The following is a 19,576-nucleotide window of genomic DNA, read 5'->3' as shown; positions in this document are numbered from 1 at the left end:
AGGCCTCCCAGGAGCAGCGTAGGAAATTTGTTTACCACTGAGTGAAGAGGTTTGTTTACAAGTGACGAAAACTTCCGGCTCGGATAGCAAAAAATCTTCATGGTCATGGTACGGAAACCTGGTAGTGCCATGAAAGGCCAATTTGTCAGCTATCCGGTGATGGGTAGCGTTCAGCTAGTGAAAACTTCTATCTAGACTAAGAGACCACATTACTTTTGTGATTTAGTGTGTAAGTCAATGGGGCTTTTAATGGGCGTATGCTACCTTAAGCAAAAATGCCAAATTTTTCATTTTAAGTGCTAGAAGTCCCAATTTTGGACAAAAGTAGTTGCTATGTGTGTAAATATGGTTTTCAAGCAAACGTCTGAAAATTTCAAGCTTGGGTGATTTTTACGCATAAATTAGTTTTACAGCCTTAAAGTACCACAAAGAGCATGTGCGTTTCTATACATGAGACTAGAACAACATTTTGAGCGTTTCTGACCAGTTTTCCTCCCCAATACACTATTGGATCATTTATCCTTGACCTACCAAAGCTTCCGTAATTTTATTCCTTCCTTGACCCTGCTATAAGTAGGTGCCAAATGCACGATATTCAAAATCCTTCAGAATCAGACCGAAATGCTTACCGTGTGTGTGGCGTGAACGACTAAGTTCAGTGAAATTTGACATCTGTGGGCACCTGAAGTACATGGTAACCATATTTTAGGTTATTTTTGCTAAAGTTGGAAGTACCTGGTGTTTGACTAAGGACAAATACTCAGTTTCAATGCATGAAATACGAATAATGTTGTTAGCTTAGGCCTCAGGTTCATAATGGCGCTACGTTAGTACCCTAGACCACATCTACACCAGCTGTAGCACAATGTTGTATGAGGTCTGTATCCTAAGTGGAGTGGCTGCTGAGTGCTAAAACCTTGCACAGAGAATGTTTTGAGTCCTATTCAGCAAATAATCCACAAAGGTATGCATTTTCTGCTCCTGCATATGCGCATCAAGGGGTTTTTGAGCCTATTTTCACTATCATTAGTTTTCTGTTGTTTTGTCAATTTTCAGAGAAAGTTGATGTGCTAAGTCCTCAGCATTCACAGCTATATACTTTGAATGGGTGTGGTATCAATGGACTCAACTGGTTAGATGAGGTAACAACAAATCCCAAACAACTCTGACAGCAGAAAGAGATATCCTGATGCTTCCATGGGAGATCTACTGTAGTAACTACAGTATAGGAACCAGTGCTCGCCACCAATGGAGAATAAGGTAATTTGACGTTGTTCTTTGCCGAGCAACAAATTTGAATGTTTTTCATGAAATATGCCCCCTTTCCACCTCTCTTCCCTTATAACTGTCTTTAATACATTGTATATAACAAACCTTTAAATGAACTGGATATGCTGTTGAGGTGAACAGTGTATCTAGATAGCATTTCAGTAATCGTTCCTTTTGACTACTGTACATACTGTTACAGTGTGTTTCAGTGTGTGGCCGTTGAGCGTGTCGTATAAAGAATATAGTAGGCGATCATTTATTTAGTAACAGACTTGGTTTATTATTGTACTTCAGTAGCCATATTCAATGGAGTGCACATACTCGTAGTGTGTAATATGAAGAGCAAGTACGGTAGCTCATATTGATCAGCTACACTTGTCGCATCTCCTTTCCTTTAGATTTTAAGTCACGTCACAACTTGGTGAATGTAAACAGCATGCAATACAATTTTACTCTATACGAGCATATATACTTATGTTCATTACGTTAAGTGCACTAATGCTAAACTCAAGTAAAACAATTATAAAAAAAAGATAAACATAAGTTTTTATAGGGAGCCTAAAACAGCACCTTTAACAACTTTACTACAACTAAGTGGTATAATCTCTCAGATAGCTTGGGACACGCATTACTCTACCTGAACGTGTCTGCTGCGGAAGTCTGTCTGAGTAATCTTTAACAGTGTGGGGGTTTTGTGTGTGTGGATCAGTTTGAGTAATTTCTTGCTCAACTGTTTCCAGTGGTTCGGGGTTGGGTGTGTAAGTCTCCTTTGTGTGTCGCAAGTGTTTCCTGTTTCTGCGATATACACGCCTCTTTTCAGTCATAACTTCATACGACCTGGGCGACACTTGGTTTTGGACAATTGCCTTTTGCCACTCTTGACGCTTGGATGGTGGCATAATCCTGACTGTGTCTCCGGTGTTAAGTGTTGGAAGTGAATGTGAGCCTTTATCATGATAGTAGGCTTGTCTTGCCTTGTTTGATTTAATCTGCTCTGTCACCTTTGCTAGTAGGAAGCAGTGTCTTTGTCCTACGACTAAACAAGCGTTGGGCTGGACTGGAGTCCATGTTTTGAGATGGAGTGTTTCTATAAGCTAAGATAGCTAGATATGGGTCTTTCCTTGCTTTTTTTGCTTTGGTGATTAGTGACTTTGCCATCTTGACTGCTTGTTCCGCCCTACCATTACTTTGGGGAAACCCTGGGGAAGATGTTGTTTGTCTGAATTCCTAATCCCGTGCAAATTGTTTGAACTCATAGGAGCTAAATTGGGGTCCATTATCAGACATGCAAACATCTGGGATACCATGACGAGCAAATTGCCCTTTCAGTTTGTGTATCACACTGTTGGAGGTGGTGTCCTGGAGAAAGTCAATTTCCCCAAAACCAGAAAAATAGTCGACTGTCACGACATAGTTACGGTCATGAACATGGAATAGGTCTACGCCAACTTTGGACCATGGTCTTCGCTCTATTGCATGTGGCATGAGTGGCTCTTTGGACTGATTAGTTCCCACAGAAGCACACACGTCGCATGTAGTCCTTCAGCTCGGCATTCATACCTGGCCAATACAGGCATTCACGAGCACGGCGAAGACATCCGTCTATTCCTAAGTGCGAAGAGTGAATTTTATCGAGCATTTCCCTCCTGAGTGTTTTGGGAACAACAACTCTTTCACCACGGATTACCACGCCATCCTGCACTGTTAACTCATCCCCACATTGGTAGTAGGGAGTCACACACTGTGGTAAGTAATTTTGAGACTGTGGCCACCCATTGTGAATGATGGTAATGAGTGTCTGCCGTGTACTATCAGATGTTGTGTGCCCTTGTATTGCCTGTTTTCTGGAATCAGTTATGGGTAGTTGATACACCATGTTCACTGATTCTACCTCTCTAGAGGTATGACCTTGAGGTTTTCCTGGAAGATACGCTCTGCTGAGCGTGTCAGCCTGCTGCATCTGTTTGCCTGGCCTATAGCCTAAGGTTACGTCATATCTCTGGAGCCGCAGCAACATTCGTTGTAGGCGTTTTGGTGCCTTATACAACGGTTTGCAGACGATGCTTTCCAGTGGTTTGTGATCTGTTTGTACAGTCACTCTACGACCATACGTGTATTGGTGAAATCTTTCCAACCCAAATATGACAGACAGGAGTTCTTTTTCTATTATCGCATATCGCGTTTCTATGTCACTCAAGGCGCGTCTAGCAAATGCACTTGGGTGACTGTCTTGCATTATCGTAGCACCCAGTCCGGACTCTGACGAGTCACTCTGCAAGGTAAGTTCCTTTGCGGAGTTATAGTAGCTGAGCACTGGTTGTGAGGTGACTAGGCTCTTAATGTTATTGAAAGCCTTGTCGTGAACTTCATGCCACGACCACTCTGTGTCCTTCAGCGTCAGTTTGCGCATTGGTTCGCATGCGTCACTTAGTTTGGGTAGGAATTTGCTGAGATATGTTACAAAAGCAATGAATCTCCGAACTGCTTGGGCATCAGTGGGTTTTGGCATCTTAATGACTGCCTCAACCTTTCTTGGATCTGGTTTTAACCCTTGGCTAGTAATCAAATAACCCATGAAGGATACCTCATCTGTCCTAAACTTGACCATATCTCTATTGCGTCGCAAGTTTTTCTCTCGACATCTATCCATGAGATTTCTTACCTTCTGGTCGTGATCACGGATAGCTGCTTCTTTGGTGGGACCTTCCCCATAAACGATAACATCGTCTACAATACATTTTACACCAGGCAAACCCTCTAGGGCCTGATGCTGCCTACGCTGGAACTCTTCCGGCGCAGCATTTAGTCCAAATGGAAGCCAATAGCCATCGATACCTTCCAAAAGGGGTGTTAAACGTGGTCAAAAGTGAGCTCTCATTATCAAGCTTCACATGCCAAAACCCATGCTTAGCATCGAATACACTAAAGACCTGAGCCTTACTTAAATCTGGGAGTATATCCTCTAAGGTAGGCATCGGATAGTGGCTGCGCATGAGACTCTTGTTTAGGTCTCTGGGGTCGATACATATTCTCATTTTCCCCGGCTTTACCACAGTCACTGGACTGGAGACCTAGGGGGTTGGCTCTGAAACTGGCTTTATGATGTTTTGTTTCACAAGCCTATCTAATTCTGCTTTGAGGTTGTCTCGGATTACCACAGGGAACCTACGGGGTGGATGAACTACAGGTACTGCATTGGGATCTAGCTGTAGTTTATATTCCCCTTCTAGTTGACCTATGCCCTCAAAAACATCATTGTACTCCTGGTACAGGTTTTCAACATTAGTAATTTGCCCCTCCTTCACAACTTTGACGTTTTTACCATCATTTGCATTCGTGATCGCATTGACGCCTAGTGGTTTGGCAATGTTTTCATGTCTAACTTCTATGAGACCCATCTGCTGGACCACTTTGCTGCCTAGCAGAGGGATTGCAATATCATTGTCAACAATCACAAACTCAGCCCGGTATTTCTTTCCATTTTCGGGGTTCACCAATTTTAGTTTGCATTTACCATTTGGCTTTGACGTACTCCCATTGTACACTGATAATACCTGGCTAGTTTGCTTAATGTTATGCTTACCTAGTTTCTTCATAACTGAGCTTGGTAAGATGTTGCAGGTTGCCCCGCTATAAATTTGAAAGTGACTCTTACTTCATCTATACTCATGTCAGCGTAAATGTGACTTTGTTGCTTATAGTTAATATAGTTTATATTGTTCTCTGTCTTTGGAGGAGTGAGCAGGTTCACCGTGTTGACGTCCTCGAAGTCGTCATCTGAGAGGGACTCGGAGGAACTGTCGCCAACGTTGGACGTACCTTCCGCTATAGCATTTACCCACGGTTTCCGTTTCATATTGCCCCTTTTGGGTCCACTCCGTTGGGATCCGCTCGCTGACGCTTTGCGTGTAGCTGTTCTGCATTGAGCTGCAAAATGGTTCTTCCTGTCTCATTTGGAACAGGTCTTTCCATATGCAGGACACTGGTACTTCCCAAAGACGTGTCTGTTCCCACAGTATATACTTGCATTTCTGAAGTCTGTCGTCTTGCACGCTTTGTCGGAGCGCGTGCACCTCTGTTTTCGTCTCGATGGTCCCTATCCTTTCTCTGGATAGTTTCGCCGACTGGCACATATCCTCGCATGATTTCAGGGTAAGTTTCTGTGCCCGTAGTAATTGCTCTCTGAGTGCCGAATTTGTGATACCACACACGATCCTATCCCGGACAAGCGGGTCATGCAATGATTCAAAGTTACATGTTTGTGCCAGGACTTTGAGTTCAGTGATGTATCTGTCCAACTGCTCCCCTGGCTCCTGAAATCTTGTGAAGAATTTGTATCTTTCTACAGTTTCATTTTGCTTTGGGTTGCAGTAGGCATCAAAGAGTGTGAGGAGCTCTCCAATTTTCGGGGAAACATCGGCAGCGCCTGCAGCTGGTACCGGTTTTATAGTCTCATATATCTCACGTCCGGTAGTGCCCATAAGATACAGTAGAGGCACACTTTTCCTTTAACTTATCATCTTTGTCAGACATTGCCAGTTCTGCATATAGCTTGAATTCTTCTTTCCAGTGTTGCCATCTGCTTGCCAGTTTGGGAGAAGCAAAATCAATCTTCTCTGGTGGGGGAACTTTATCCATACTGTTATTGTAACTCACGATCTTCTGGCAGAATTTATTTCAGGAATCGTCTGAATGTTAATTTTAATTCTCCAACGTGTACACGGTTTTGTATTGTACCGGTACGTACAGTAACGCGATTGTTTTCTTTTCTTATTTTCACCTCACCAGACTGTTGTTTCACAAGGCTTTACTACTGTATTATCACCGTGCTGCAGTGTGTTCCCCTTCGTTGCATTATGAACTAGTCGAACACAGTTATATCTTACTGCTATAATTTAGTGTACAATCTGCACTTCCTTTCTTTGCTTACCACATCACACTGCATTCTACGTTGCGTCTAGGATTACTGTACTGTTTTATCGCATAGTCCTATACATACGATACTGTGTATGCTATTCTAACGGTGCATTCGCATAGCGGAATCTTACCGAATTGCTGACAAATTCACGGTGATTTTCGGGTGATCAGTCCTTCGAATCTCGCAAGAATGTTCCTCGAAATTATCTTAAGTTTACTTCTGACACCATGTTTCAGTTTGTGGCCGTCGAGCGTGTGGTAGTGTGTAATATGAAGAGCAAGTACGGTAGCTCATATTGATTAGCTACATAAATGTACTGTACTTGTCACACAGTGAGGCTGTGGTTTACAAATCCCGATGATCCAGTTTTTGCAAAGAACACCTTCAATTTTCTTCTCTTATTCTTAGTAACTTAACAGTTGCACTGGAGTGACATGCAATATCAGTTTAACATGTTCCAAACAGTTCAGGAATACATTGGGGTATGTCCTGTAGGTCAGTTTGGGAGGAATCAGCTGAGCTAAACAAAAGTAGTTTTCATCACTTTTCAGAGCCAGAGACGAAAAAACCCTCCCCGCTGACCCTTCTCTGGATGACGTTTCTGCAGGTACAGTAGGGCAAGCCATACCAAGTGGACTGTGATCAGGGATACCAATACAACCTGCAGGAATCATAGATGCACCCAAATTGGTCAAGCTTATCAAAATTGGTGACTGGAAATGTTGTTGCAGACGTAGACCTGGTTTACTGCTAACACAGTATTGCTCATATGTGTATTTACACACTGCACCTTGCATACTGAAATCTCTGAAAATACATCTTTATGGACCTAAAATGATAATTGCATAGAATTTTGTTGTGGTTTATATTGTGACGACTATAAAAAGTATCATATTGGTATTAAAAAAAATTCATCTCTCACTTAAGGTGGCATACTCCTATTAGAGTCTATATCAGTCCGCTTTATTGTACTCCTTCAAGAAAAGTGCCAAAAAGCAGCAGGGGAACATCTTTTGTGATCTGTTATCAATCATGACCTAGTTTTTTGTGGCTTGCATGTTGAAGAGCATGAATGGAAGTACATGTAGTGAGAAAATTGTGTCAATTGAGGCCATTTCAGACCCCTTTAAGGCCTCCCAGGAGCAGCGTAGGAAAATTGTTTACCACTGAGTGAAGAGGTTTGTTTACAAGTGTCAAAAACTTCCGGCTCGGATAGCAAAAAATCTACATGGTCATGATACGGAAAATTGATGGTGCCATAAAAGGCCAACTTGACAGCTATCCGGTGATGGGTAGCGTTTAGCTAGTGAAAACTTCTATCTAGACTAAGAGACCACATTACTTTTGTGATTTAGTGTGTAAGTCAATGGCGCTTTTAATGGGCGTATGCTACCTGAAGGATTCTTGCCAGGTTTGTTACTGTTTTATTAAGCTTCTTAGATGGACAAGAGTTCACTCTTGTAGCTACATAGTGATTCCAAACACAACCTTTAATCAAGTCCTACAAATTCTTCCATATCAGAAAGACCTATAAGGTCATCCCCACATCCATTGCTTGTCTCTCTAGTGAGCCATCATAGCACTGTGATAGGCCCTTAATAGGGCTTGCAAATTAACTAACCTGTTTCCTGTAGATTATGCAAACATGGTTTGTTGTGATTGAGTTGAAAATATCTCATGTCTTTTATCTGCTGGGTTAATTACTCTCTCATACTCTTCCTTGTCGAGCCTTCTATAAGCAGGTTTGCAAGAGGAATTAGTTGCCATATCTGTATCAGAAGAGCTAGGAATATCACCAGTGCAATTGGCATCAGCTTCAGCAGCTGTTCAAGCAGTAAAGCCAAACCTGTTACCTGGCTTGAAGGTCGTTGCATGCCTATCAAACATGCCTTTCCTTCTACCCATTCTTCTAAATACTAATCAGTTTTTATCCTTAAAATATACCAATTTTCCAGTGACCTATTCACTAGTTTTGTTTGTAAGCATTTATTGGAAGTCTAAGCAGTTGAATAGCTGCACATAGAATGATACAAGACAAGACTTACACCGAGAAACTAGTCAATATGATGGACTACCACTAGTTTGGACTGTTGTTTGAACAGCGCCCTCATTCTAGATCTGGTCACAGCTAATAGCTCTCCTGAGTATTTTTTGCGCCAAAATCTGACAAAATACCTTTGAAAAGCAGTGCCAAAGTAACAAGTAACTTTTTCTCTTTCACTTTAGAGCCACAGCTAAGGGCGCATGCTTACTGGATGCTGGGAGTGATAAAATTTTCAGAGGGAAGAAGGCCAACCAAGTTTCCACCAGAGGGGGTAAGTAGCACCAACTTGAGGGACTGTGCTTAAAACACATTGTGTGGACCCAAGAACAATTTAGACATTCAGTAAATGCCTGTCATGCTGATAGAATGACTTCTTATCACACTAGGGAATATGTCAATCATTGGGCTCTCACTTGTTTAAAGTTCAGTACTGTATTATTCATATAGACTGTACAACATGTGTGAGACACCATATGAAGATTCACCCAATAGACAGAGATACACAGAAATGATGTAAGTCACAACTTCTCAAACTATCATAAAAATGAGGTTTAATGTGGAGTTTAAATATCTCAGCTATTACTTAAGGTGGCATACTCCTATTAGCATCTATATCAACCTGCACAAGTGTTCTCCTTCAGGAAAAGTTCCAAAGAGCAACAGGAGAACATCTTTTTTTTTATCTTATCAATTAGGATCTGGTTTTCTTGGTTTGGCTGTTATGGAGTATGAATGGATGTACAAGTGGTACAAAGATTGGGTCAGTTGAGGCAAGTTTAGACCACTTTAGGCCTCCCTGGAGCAGCATATGAACATTGTTTACTGCTGAGTAAAGAGGTTTGTTTACAAGTGAGGAAAATTTCAAGCTCTCATAGCAAACAAAAAGTCTGCACAGTCATGATAAAGAAACTTGAGGTTCAAATGAATGTGATAAATTAATTAGAATAAACCAAAAGCAAATAGAATAAAGGGTAATTTAAACCAAGAAATACTGCACGACGCAACTCACATGCATACCTGTGAATGTTACCCACGCTCGACGACACATACAACACTGACACGCAACTGGAAACACAGCATCACACATATTAAAACAATCAAAGACCATTAACAGGGTGTACTGCTGAGTTTCTGGAGAAAGATTGTAAAACAAACCACCTGCTGCTGAAGAAACAAAGTCTAAACATTCAAGAGTTCTGCTGCCTCCATTGGTCTTTATTATAACTTTCTGTCAAATATCATTGGAGATATGGATATTTTGGCTTCCAGATTAAAGGTACAAAGCCAACATGTCTGGGAGGTAAATGCTCCTAAAAAGGTCAATGCCTGTTCACTGATGCACATATTATATGACATCACGGTCACGCCAATACATGTGTCCAAATGCTTCAAAGCATGCCTTTTCTTTCATTGTTGATGTTGGATCTGGAAAATAACCATTTCATCCTTAATTAAAAGTCTTGAATTTTAGTATATCAACACTGAGGGAACCCTGAAGGACTGATAATCCAACACAATCGTAGAATAGAAAAGGTGAGGGATTTCTCAACCAAGGCTTCCTATACAATTGAGTTTTCTCCTGGCATCTTGAATCCAGTGTAATGACCATAATGATAGAATGACTTCTTATCACACTAGGGAATATGTCAATCATTGGGCTCTCACTTGTTTAAAGTTCAGTACTGTATTATTCATATAGACTGTACAACATGTGTGAGACACCATATGAAGATTCACCCAATAGACAGAGATACACAGAAATGATGTAAGTCACAACTTCTCAAACTATCATAAAAATGAGGTTTAATGTGGAGTTTAAATATCTCAGCTATTACTTAAGGTGGCATACTCCTATTAGCATCTATATCAACCTGCACAAGTGTTCTCCTTCAGGAAAAGTTCCAAAGAGCAACAGGAGAACATCTTTTTTTTTATCTTATCAATTAGGATCTGGTTTTCTTGGTTTGGCTGTTATGGAGTATGAATGGATGTACAAGTGGTACAAAGATTGGGTCAGTTGAGGCAAGTTTAGACCACTTTAGGCCTCCCTGGAGCAGCATATGAACATTGTTTACTGCTGAGTAAAGAGGTTTGTTTACAAGTGAGGAAAATTTCAAGCTCTCATAGCAAACAAAAAGTCTGCACAGTCATGATAAAGAAACTTGAGGTTCAAATGAATGTGATAAATTAATTAGAATAAACCAAAAGCAAATAGAATAAAGGGTAATTTAAACCAAGAAATACTGCACGACGCAACTCACATGCATACCTGTGAATGTTACCCACGCTCGACGACACATACAACACTGACACGCAACTGGAAACACAGCATCACACACATTAAATCAATCAAAGACCATTAACAGGGTGTACTGCTGAGTTTCTGGAGAAAGATTGTAAAACAAACCACCTGCTGCTGAAGAAACAAAGTCTAAACATTCAAGAGTTCTGCTGCCTCCATTGGTCTTTATTATAACTTTCTGTCAAATATCATTGGAGATATGGATATTTTGGCTTCCAGATTAAAGGTACAAAGCCAACATGTCTGGGAGGTAAATGCTCCTAAAAAGGTCAATGCCTGTTCACTGATGCACATATTATATGACATCACGGTCACGCCAATACATGTGTCCAAATGCTTCAAAGCATGCCTTTTCTTTCATTGTTGATGTTGGATCTGGAAAATAACCATTTCATCCTTAATTAAAAGTCTTGAATTTTAGTATATCAACACTGAGGGAACCCTGAAGGACTGATAATCCAACACAATCGTAGAATAGAAAAGGTGAGGGATTTCTCAACCAAGGCTTCCTATACAATTGAGTTTTCTCCTGGCATCTTGAATCCAGTGTAATGACCATTGGCTGGAAACTCACTTCTGATTCTTTGGACTGCACATGATGGTAGCACAACCCTGACGTGTCTTGCTAGGAACCCCCAGCACCTTTGAACCTGTTGACCGTAGGCTATGTATCTGTACTGTACTGCCTAAAAAAAAATGTTGAAAGTTCAAAATGTATTAATGTTGGCCCATGATGTCCACAATAACAAGCAGTGATACAATGTACAGTTATGGTTACATTTGTTGTGAATTTACACCTTCCATATTTCATGAAACATTCTTTTGTTCAGACAATTGATTTGCAAAACTCCAGGCCTAAGTACTAGCCTAGTAATAATGAGTATAAAATGACACATATGCCTACCTAACATGGCTGCATAATGCAGCTTACGTCCCGAGCCAAACTTTCAGTATGCAACCAACACTACTACTACTAGTAGTACTACGCACCATACTGTACATGTATGAATACATAGCCAACACACAGTACATATGGGTTGTAAGGATTCTATGGTTGTAAGTCACAGTAACACAACTCACAATATGGTTAAGGCAGTTCCGCGAATTCCAACCACACATGCACAAAATGGACTGGATTTTGTTTGCTTCATTACTAAATTCTTACCACGTTGTATGCTCCTTGCAATAGTTCCGAACAGGTTTCTTCTTCGATATGTTGTGGAGCTTCAATTTCGGCTCATTTGACAGGCTCGAACTGATACGGTTCTATATCCTAACAGTAACACCTCAGGTCCACCCTCAACATTTGGTTCAATATTGGCATGATCATCGCCTTCACTCTCTGCTTCGAATATTAGAAAGGGCACTCTATTTCTAGTACAATTTCACTGCCTGGTGAAGAACCACTATCACTTTGAACTTCGGTTGCCACATTTGGTTCTAAATCTGACATTCCACGGGAAATTTAGATTTGATTTCGCGCTGACTTGTTAGTGATTGTTTTGTGTATTTATGTACACTTGTCGGTGTAGGTATGATGTTCGGAGGAAACAGCGAGAGCAAAGCGTGTTCCTAAAATGCTGTCACATTAGGTCATGAGATTACGAAAAAAATTTTGGAAGGGAAAAATCAAGTTTTTAACTGGCAGAATTGTTGATATATGTTCTAGAGAACATGCTTAGATGGATCCCAAAAATACAGGATGTTGAAATTTTCATGTCGTGGCCATAATAAGTAAAAATTTGAAAATTGCCATTTTAGACTCTATGAGCCTTAAGTATACCTAAAGGGGTATTGGTTATGATATGTAATCACAGAATATGACAAAAACGTCTCATCATTTTACGCTTGAGTGATTTGGGGGCAAATTTTGTGAAAAATCACCAAAATTTCGCAATGTGGCACGAGATTGACACGGAAGTAACAACCCATTGGTACACCATGTGCCCCAAAATGCACTGACGAAGTAATAATTAGACTGGAAGAACATGTTCATGGCCTGTAGAGACCACTGTACTACCTGTGTCTGTTGTTTTGATCTGTGTGTTATTGAAATGTGTAGTAGTACAGTAACGGATGGTATAAGGAGCCACTAATTTCAATGTTAAGCTATAGAACAAGTAAAACCTGAGGAACTGAAGTTGTACATCTGGTAAGTAGTCTACTTTTATACAGTGTAGTGCTGATAGTCGTGATCGATTAATCACCAGTAGTCGCGATTACACTTTGGAAGTTTGATTAATCACTCTCAAAACCTAAGTTGCGATTACTGGACTAAAGCTAGCACTACACACAATCTGCTATTGAAAAATAGCCTAACCTATCAAAAACAACACTTAAGCAGTTTGTCAGCAAATATCGCAAACACAGGTTCTTACAATGCTACACTAGAACTGTGCTGTGTTAAAAATCAGTAAGCACCTGTTCAGGTTAGATTCATGCGTTTACTTGTTAGTAGTACAGTACGATTGTTCTGCAGTGCAACATTTAGTCCTAGCAATGTTTCATCATTGCGCATAATTGCAAATTCCCAAATTTATTAATCTTTAATGATTGCCATAGAATTTGTAATTTCTTCAAACATGCATGTTTACAGTTTCTGGCCAGTGGTTCACATGTATCATATGTCTGATAGAGTGTGTCGATTGCGGTGAAGTTTCATTTCAATGTGTCATAATATGTGCGTGCTATCACGCTAGGCTAAAGCCTAGCCTAGAAGGTGAACGTCCTTCTACAGAAAACTCTTGCATAGTAATAATCACACCGCTACAGGGTGTTGCATCTATTCATTTTTTTGCTGTCATTAGTGCTAGTAGTTGTAGTAGCCTTGTAGATCCATTCCAAAGTTTTTGATTTACTTTGGAGGATTTTAAGAAATGTTGAATATTGAAATTTGTTGACAGTTTTTGTTTGGTAGATGTTTTAACATGAATTAGACATCACACATTAAGACTTGAAAGAACAAATACGGACAGTGCACCATGGAGAAAGATTTGTTTGACTGTATTGCTGCAATGTAGAAATGACAGTGATGATGCCATAACTGTAACCGAGTATCGCGAGAAGAGCTATGCGATTAATCAACTACAAAAGTAAGAGTCGACTATCAGCACTAATACTGTGTACCTAGCAGAGCAAAAAGCGACAGTCAGAATTTAAATGCATACATTACACGTAATATATATGGTGTAAGAATCAGTTTTATTGAGACCCAGACTGCAATCAGAATAAGGATAGGCCTGTATACAGTAACACATTTGTAACTGGAAAGCTCACACCTTCACAATGTCAGACTAAGATTGGATGGCATGGGCTGATGAAATAAATGCAAAAGTGGCAAAATATACATCAGCCCCAGCAAGTTACACAAAGGGATGCAGGATGTGGACAGGTGCCTACACCATCAGTATGCCAGGGGCACCAGCATATGGCATTATCCGCACAATGCTATCCCTGGCAGCTAAGAGAGAGCCACATTCCAGCATCTGCTCTTCAAAGTATTGTGCAAAGAAATTAATTTTTAAGTACCAAATCATTTCACATCTCCCACATATGCCACAACAGCCTATGTGTGGAGGTGTCACATCCATTGCTTGTGTCTCTGTGAGCCATCATAGCACTGTGACAGGCCCTTAATAAGACTTGCAAATTTACTAACCTGTTTACTGTAGATTTCGTCATATATCAGAGGAGAGTACTACTTTAGTCAGTGCTCTGTAGAGAGACCTGTTTAGGTGTACTACATCAGAATGATAAGCTGCAGCCATTGTTCTACTGGACCCATTACATGCCTTGCCATCAGCATCAGTTGTGAGGTACATGACCGTACCCATTCTTCATAATAATAATCAGTTTTTTATCCTCAAATTTCAACAAAATTCCAGTGACCTATTCACTACTTTGTTTGTATACAAATGCTTAAATGGTTATAAGCATTTATTGGAAGTCTAAGCAGTTGAATAGCTGCACATAGAATGATACAAGACAAGACTTACACTGCCTGAGAAACTAGTCAATATGATCTACTACAACGATTTAGGAATGTTGCTTGAACAGCGCCCTCATTCTAGATCTGGTCACAGCTAGTACATAGCTCCCCTGAGTAGTTTTCGCAACAAAATCTGACAAAATACCTTTGAAAAGCAATGCCAAAGTAACAAGTAACTTTTCTCTTTCATTTTAGGGCCAGAGTTTACTCGATACAGGGAGTGATCACATTTTCACAGGGAAGAAGGCCAACTTGCGTCAAGTTTCCACCAGAGGGGGTAAGTAGCACCAACTGAGGGACTGTGCTTAAAACACATTCTGTGGACCCAAGCACAATTTAGACATGCAGTAGATGCCAGCCATGCTGATGGAATGACTTCTAATCACACTAGGGAATATGTCAACCATTGGGAACTCACTTGTTTAAAGTTCAGTACTGTATTATTCATATAGACTGTACAACATGTGTGAGACACCATATGAAGATTCACACAATAGACAGGGATAAAAAACTATATAGGTCATTACTTCTGAAACTATCATAAAAAGAGGTTTAAAGTGGATTTTAGAAATGTCAACTGTTACTTAAGCTGGCATACTCCTATTAGCTTCTATATCAATCCGCACCAAGTGTGCTTCTTCAGAAAAAGTGCCAAAAAGCAACAGGAGACATCTTTTTTGATATGTCATCTATCACTGGACTGGTTTATGTTTTTAGTTCTACCATGTAGCTTGTACTCTCTCTCTCTCTGAGTTGTGCTCTCCTCCTTCTGTATGCTCTGTCTCTCTTATATAGTCTATCATACTGTTGTTTCCTTTGCATCTGTTTCAGAGTCTGAATACATGGACTATTTGAGCTCACCTCTAATCCTGCAGCTTCCATCTTCCTGGCTATGGACTCTTCAGGCCCTTTATTTGTAATGTTTGTGGTCCCTGTACTGACTGTTGCGTGAAATGTTTGTGCTATGTTTTGGATTGGAAACTTGAAAGCATTATTAACTACCTCTGCTTTTTGAGTGGAAGTCTGAAACTGAGTGGACCATAAACGTTTGCTGCCGGTGGGTGTCTCAGGTATTTCATTTACAGTACTGATTTCGCTGAACTCCCGTTGAAATTTGTTAAAAGGAAAATAAACAAATTTCTTCGTTTTTTATCGAAATTTGCCGATTTTTATCGAAATTCCACAAATTTTAACGATTGGTGATCTCAGTCATTTCCTACGTGGAATTTTCAACGATGCATTGAAATTCTTTTTGAAACGAAATAGAAGATCAATATGTGGTAAAGCGAAACGTCGGAAAACGCGGAACTTCGTTTATTAGTATCAATTAGACTTTGGTACAGTCGTTTGAAAGCAAGAATATTTACAAAAGCATTCTCAGGCTTGCATGAGTAGTAACACTCAAAGAAACATGTAGTAAAACTGATAGGGGACGTTTTCTGACTGAACCCCAAACACAGTGACATAAGTCTTAACTTTGCCAGGCTATCTTGGAGGTTGCAGTACAAGCTATGTACCACGAGGCACCCTTCCAGATAAGTTGGAGTGCTGTTTAACCATTAAAATAACAATGAATGGACATAAATAAACTTGATTTACTTGCAGATTGCGAAAATAGTTATTCTTAAGAGATGTAAATTTGGTTTTTTATTAGAGTTGAAGTATGAAACTTTGTTTCCGAGCGAAAACATGTTACTTGAAGCAAAATAAAGATGCCCCGCCCATTCTGCTAGAACGTTTCCATTTTTCAAAAATGCGTTTTCTCTTTTTATTTTTTTCTATTTTGTTTAATATAGATTTGGCATGAGACATGTTAATCAGGTTAACTTTGATGGAATAATTTTATACCAGAAGTGGAAAAACTTAACAGTTATTACTTTCATTTCGGATCATATCCGAACAAGATAACACACTAAGGGTGTGACCGTTTAAACGATTAACTGTTTAACCGGCCGCAAATGCACTATCCGTTTAGAAAATCACAAACCGTATAAACGGAAAGTTGAAAAAAAAAAATCAAATACATTTTAAACATGAAAATTATTTAAAAATATGTAAAGAACTGAGTAATGTACTGCAAACTTTCAATAACAAACAGAAAAACGATGTTTTAGGCATGAATAATGTGTTCAATATAACTATAGTCACAAGCTCATGATAGTGTCGTCAATTCGTTTTCTCAGTTTATATTTGCGACATATATCACCCCTTTACACCGATCAATGGCATGGTGAAATACCATGTGAAAATATGTCGATGCCAAAAGACGCAAATGGTCGTTCTAGAAAGTATCTTAATAACATTAACAACACGGCCAGTTGGCTCTCTCAGGTCCGCACGTATACAGCCATTTTTTCACACATGGTATTATACTGTGCATGCATTGCGGGCCGGATTGCGGCAAACATAAAAGAAAATGAATGAAAATGATAAACCTTACGATATTTTTCACAAATATTGATGCTTAGATAAGTGCTTCCTCACAATCAACGAGCCGCCCCAAAATTCGCTCCGCTTACGTAAAACTTCTATATATATATAACACATGGAAAAAATTTGAGTTTTTACACACATAATTCCCACTGACATTGGTCATAGAACATAAGTAGGTCATTGACATTTGAACTTGCCCAAGTTCATGGCACCATGGGAACGACACAACACATTGAACATGATGTTACATTCTTCTGCCATCGGGACGCCGAGTGTAAATTTTGGTGTAATATGCAAATTATGAATGGTACTGCGCTGCGCGGTTAAAATTTAACCTATTGCAACATCAATTTTGGGAAGCTGTTGTTGAAACTTTTGTATCAAATGTAAAGTACTGTATCATGTATGTGACACAAGAGAAAGAAAATGAAATCGGAGGCTGCTACAACCCATCGCAAAACACGTGCGTGCGTAATTTGTTTTCTAAACATGACTTTTAATGAGTAAGCAGGAAAGGTGGGTAAGTTTGCTAAGTTAGGCGAGTTTTTGTTTAAAATCTTGTGATAGATAGACAAATATATTGTTTTTTTTCTTCAAAAGTTACGATGTTACCGAAGGCCGAGTTATATAAATTCAGTGATCTGAACTTCTGAAGACCACGATATACTGATCAGGTGTGTTATTCTTTTCATCAATTATTACACGTAATGTTCGCATTATTATTGGGCCTAATTAGTAATTAACATACATTGATCGTTGTCTTGTTGCCTGAATTGCTACTTTTTTGAGAAAAAAAAAACCCTTAATTATTGTACTCATAATGTCCTATTTTCATTAAAAGTTGAGTGACATTACGTCGAAAAAGCCGCAATCGGGAAACAGCGTTTAAAAGTTTAACCTACCGGCAGGTTATACGGTTAAATGGTTAGTGAAATATCTGTTAGGTCACACCCTTATAACACACAAAAAAAAACGACTTTATTGAATGAAAATATACTGAAAACCATATCGCAAAAACACAAAATAGCCTATAACTCGAAAACGGAAGGAGATATCGACTTTTGTCAGCTGTGTAGGGATTTCCTAAACCGAATTTTGATGCGCTCTATCCACCTGTGTCATTTATGAGCTTCTCTGATGTTAGCTGCAGTACGTAATTTCTCTATACCAGTTCCGCAACATTTATTTACGCAGCAAACATTGTTCATTATGTTTTCTTTCACAACGAATATTCAAAGTTGTGCTCCACACGCTTCACAGATATTGTTTTATGTCGTTCATTTTCAATTCTAGTTTAAAATTACATTTTCGAACGATGCATTGCATGCCTTGTCAAACATTCCTGATTAGTAAAACTTAGGAAGGATATTTGATTGATATGATTTTATGAGCTGTTCCACTTGAAAAATGATGATAAAATCGAAAAACAAAACATTTACTTCTCATGTGACGCATACCGGGAGACCCATAAAAACCCCCTTCTCATTAAATTAAATTTACATGCCGTCAGGCCAGTTGAAAGCCCTCCCCAGTAATGTTCGATCAGCTCTTCCCAATATACAATACTCAAATAAGCAATGAAAATATATTCATTTTCCACAGGTTTCTCCCCAACTTGGGCCCAAGCCACTGCTTTATTTTCTTAGTAGTCATGGAAACAATTGTTTGCAACTCTTTTGCTGGCCAGGTGTTTTCAAGTTTTATTAAAAGCACAACTTCTGATTGGTTTATTCAAGATAAACTTGCTATCCCTGCTGGATTGTTCTACTTATATATATATATATATATGAATGAATATTTGGTTTTCAATTAACTTAGTTACAGGTAACATCCATTCCATTATGAACAGTAGGGGCAAAATAATGTTTGCTTCTAGAGTAAGCCAGCTTAAGGTTCTGCAATGCTAAACCCCCCACGAAGATAAATACTATGCTAATTAACAGATGGTAGGCGTGAATTTGACAAAGCCAGGTTTATGATTGGACTAGGCCTCTCAAAAATGTTTGGTCGCTGGGGATATCCAGGGTAGGGAATGCACATGTAAGCAGCATACTGTAGGTGGCCCAGACCCAGGCTGCGACCTTAATTACCAGGGCAGTCCATCTGCATTCGCGGGCAACTTACAGTAGCTGGGTTAGGGGGAAAGTAACAGGATGTTTTTTATTTTGTGTGCATTGAAGCCGGGGGGAGATTTTTTGGTTTGAAAGTGAGTGCGGTAAACGGTACTGTAGTACGTCAAGTAACACAGGAATTTATTGGAAAAAAAATTCTCTTTGATATCCAGCTACGACTGTTTCATTGTGTAAATTTTTTTTTTATTTCTTGTTTTTCTGAAGCTGCGTTCATTGGTGAGTTACTTAAACTTATCTTAGTTTAATACTAGCCTATAACTTAAGTACTTGTTACGATCGACCAAGACCAGTTTTTCTTATCCTAGCCAAATAATTTTTCAAACACCTAGTACAGAACTTACTCTGTCTTATATACAATCAAACTTTTGCAACGTTTGTAATATTCCTCGGCCACTTCTGGTATAGTCTGAAAACGGCTGTAGTTACACTAAGGATTCAACGTAGGTCACAACCTTGATATGTCTAGAATTGCCTTTGCCGTTGTTGATCC

The 19,576-nt window shown here is 39.5% G+C and overlaps 1 protein-coding gene across 14 annotated transcripts in view; it reads left to right on the top strand.

Moving 5' to 3' along the window:
• Positions 1 to 411: 411 nt before the first annotated feature.
• LOC139966417 (uncharacterized) overlaps positions 412 to 19,576 on the top strand; it is a 386,420-nt gene continuing 367,255 nt past the window's right edge. Inside the window, exons 1-8 of one of the 14 annotated variants that reach the window (XR_011792600.1) lie at positions 471 to 694; positions 1,057 to 1,260; positions 6,739 to 6,794; positions 8,414 to 8,502; positions 14,717 to 14,798; positions 15,353 to 15,591; positions 17,555 to 17,628; positions 19,291 to 19,302. Coding sequence is in view for 4 of the 14 variants with exons in the window: in XM_071969388.1 (XP_071825489.1) it covers positions 1,190 to 1,260; positions 6,739 to 6,794; positions 8,414 to 8,502; positions 14,717 to 14,798; positions 15,353 to 15,441 (387 nt within the window). In the remaining 10 variants the exon portion in view is untranslated. Of the gene's footprint in view, positions 695 to 1,056; positions 1,261 to 4,812; positions 6,009 to 6,738; positions 6,897 to 8,413; positions 8,503 to 14,716; positions 14,799 to 15,352; positions 15,592 to 17,554; positions 17,629 to 19,290; positions 19,303 to 19,576 lie in introns of those variants that run through there. The other 13 variants (XM_071969388.1, XR_011792601.1, XR_011792597.1 and 10 more) reach the window with 13 other exon arrangements.

The sequence above is a fragment of the Apostichopus japonicus genome, chromosome 4 (genome assembly GCF_037975245.1).
Source record: "Apostichopus japonicus isolate 1M-3 chromosome 4, ASM3797524v1, whole genome shotgun sequence".
NCBI lineage: Eukaryota > Metazoa > Echinodermata > Holothuroidea > Aspidochirotida > Stichopodidae > Apostichopus > Apostichopus japonicus.
Note: the sequence above shows the minus strand (reverse complement) of the source record. Positions and strands in the feature narration are given on the sequence as shown.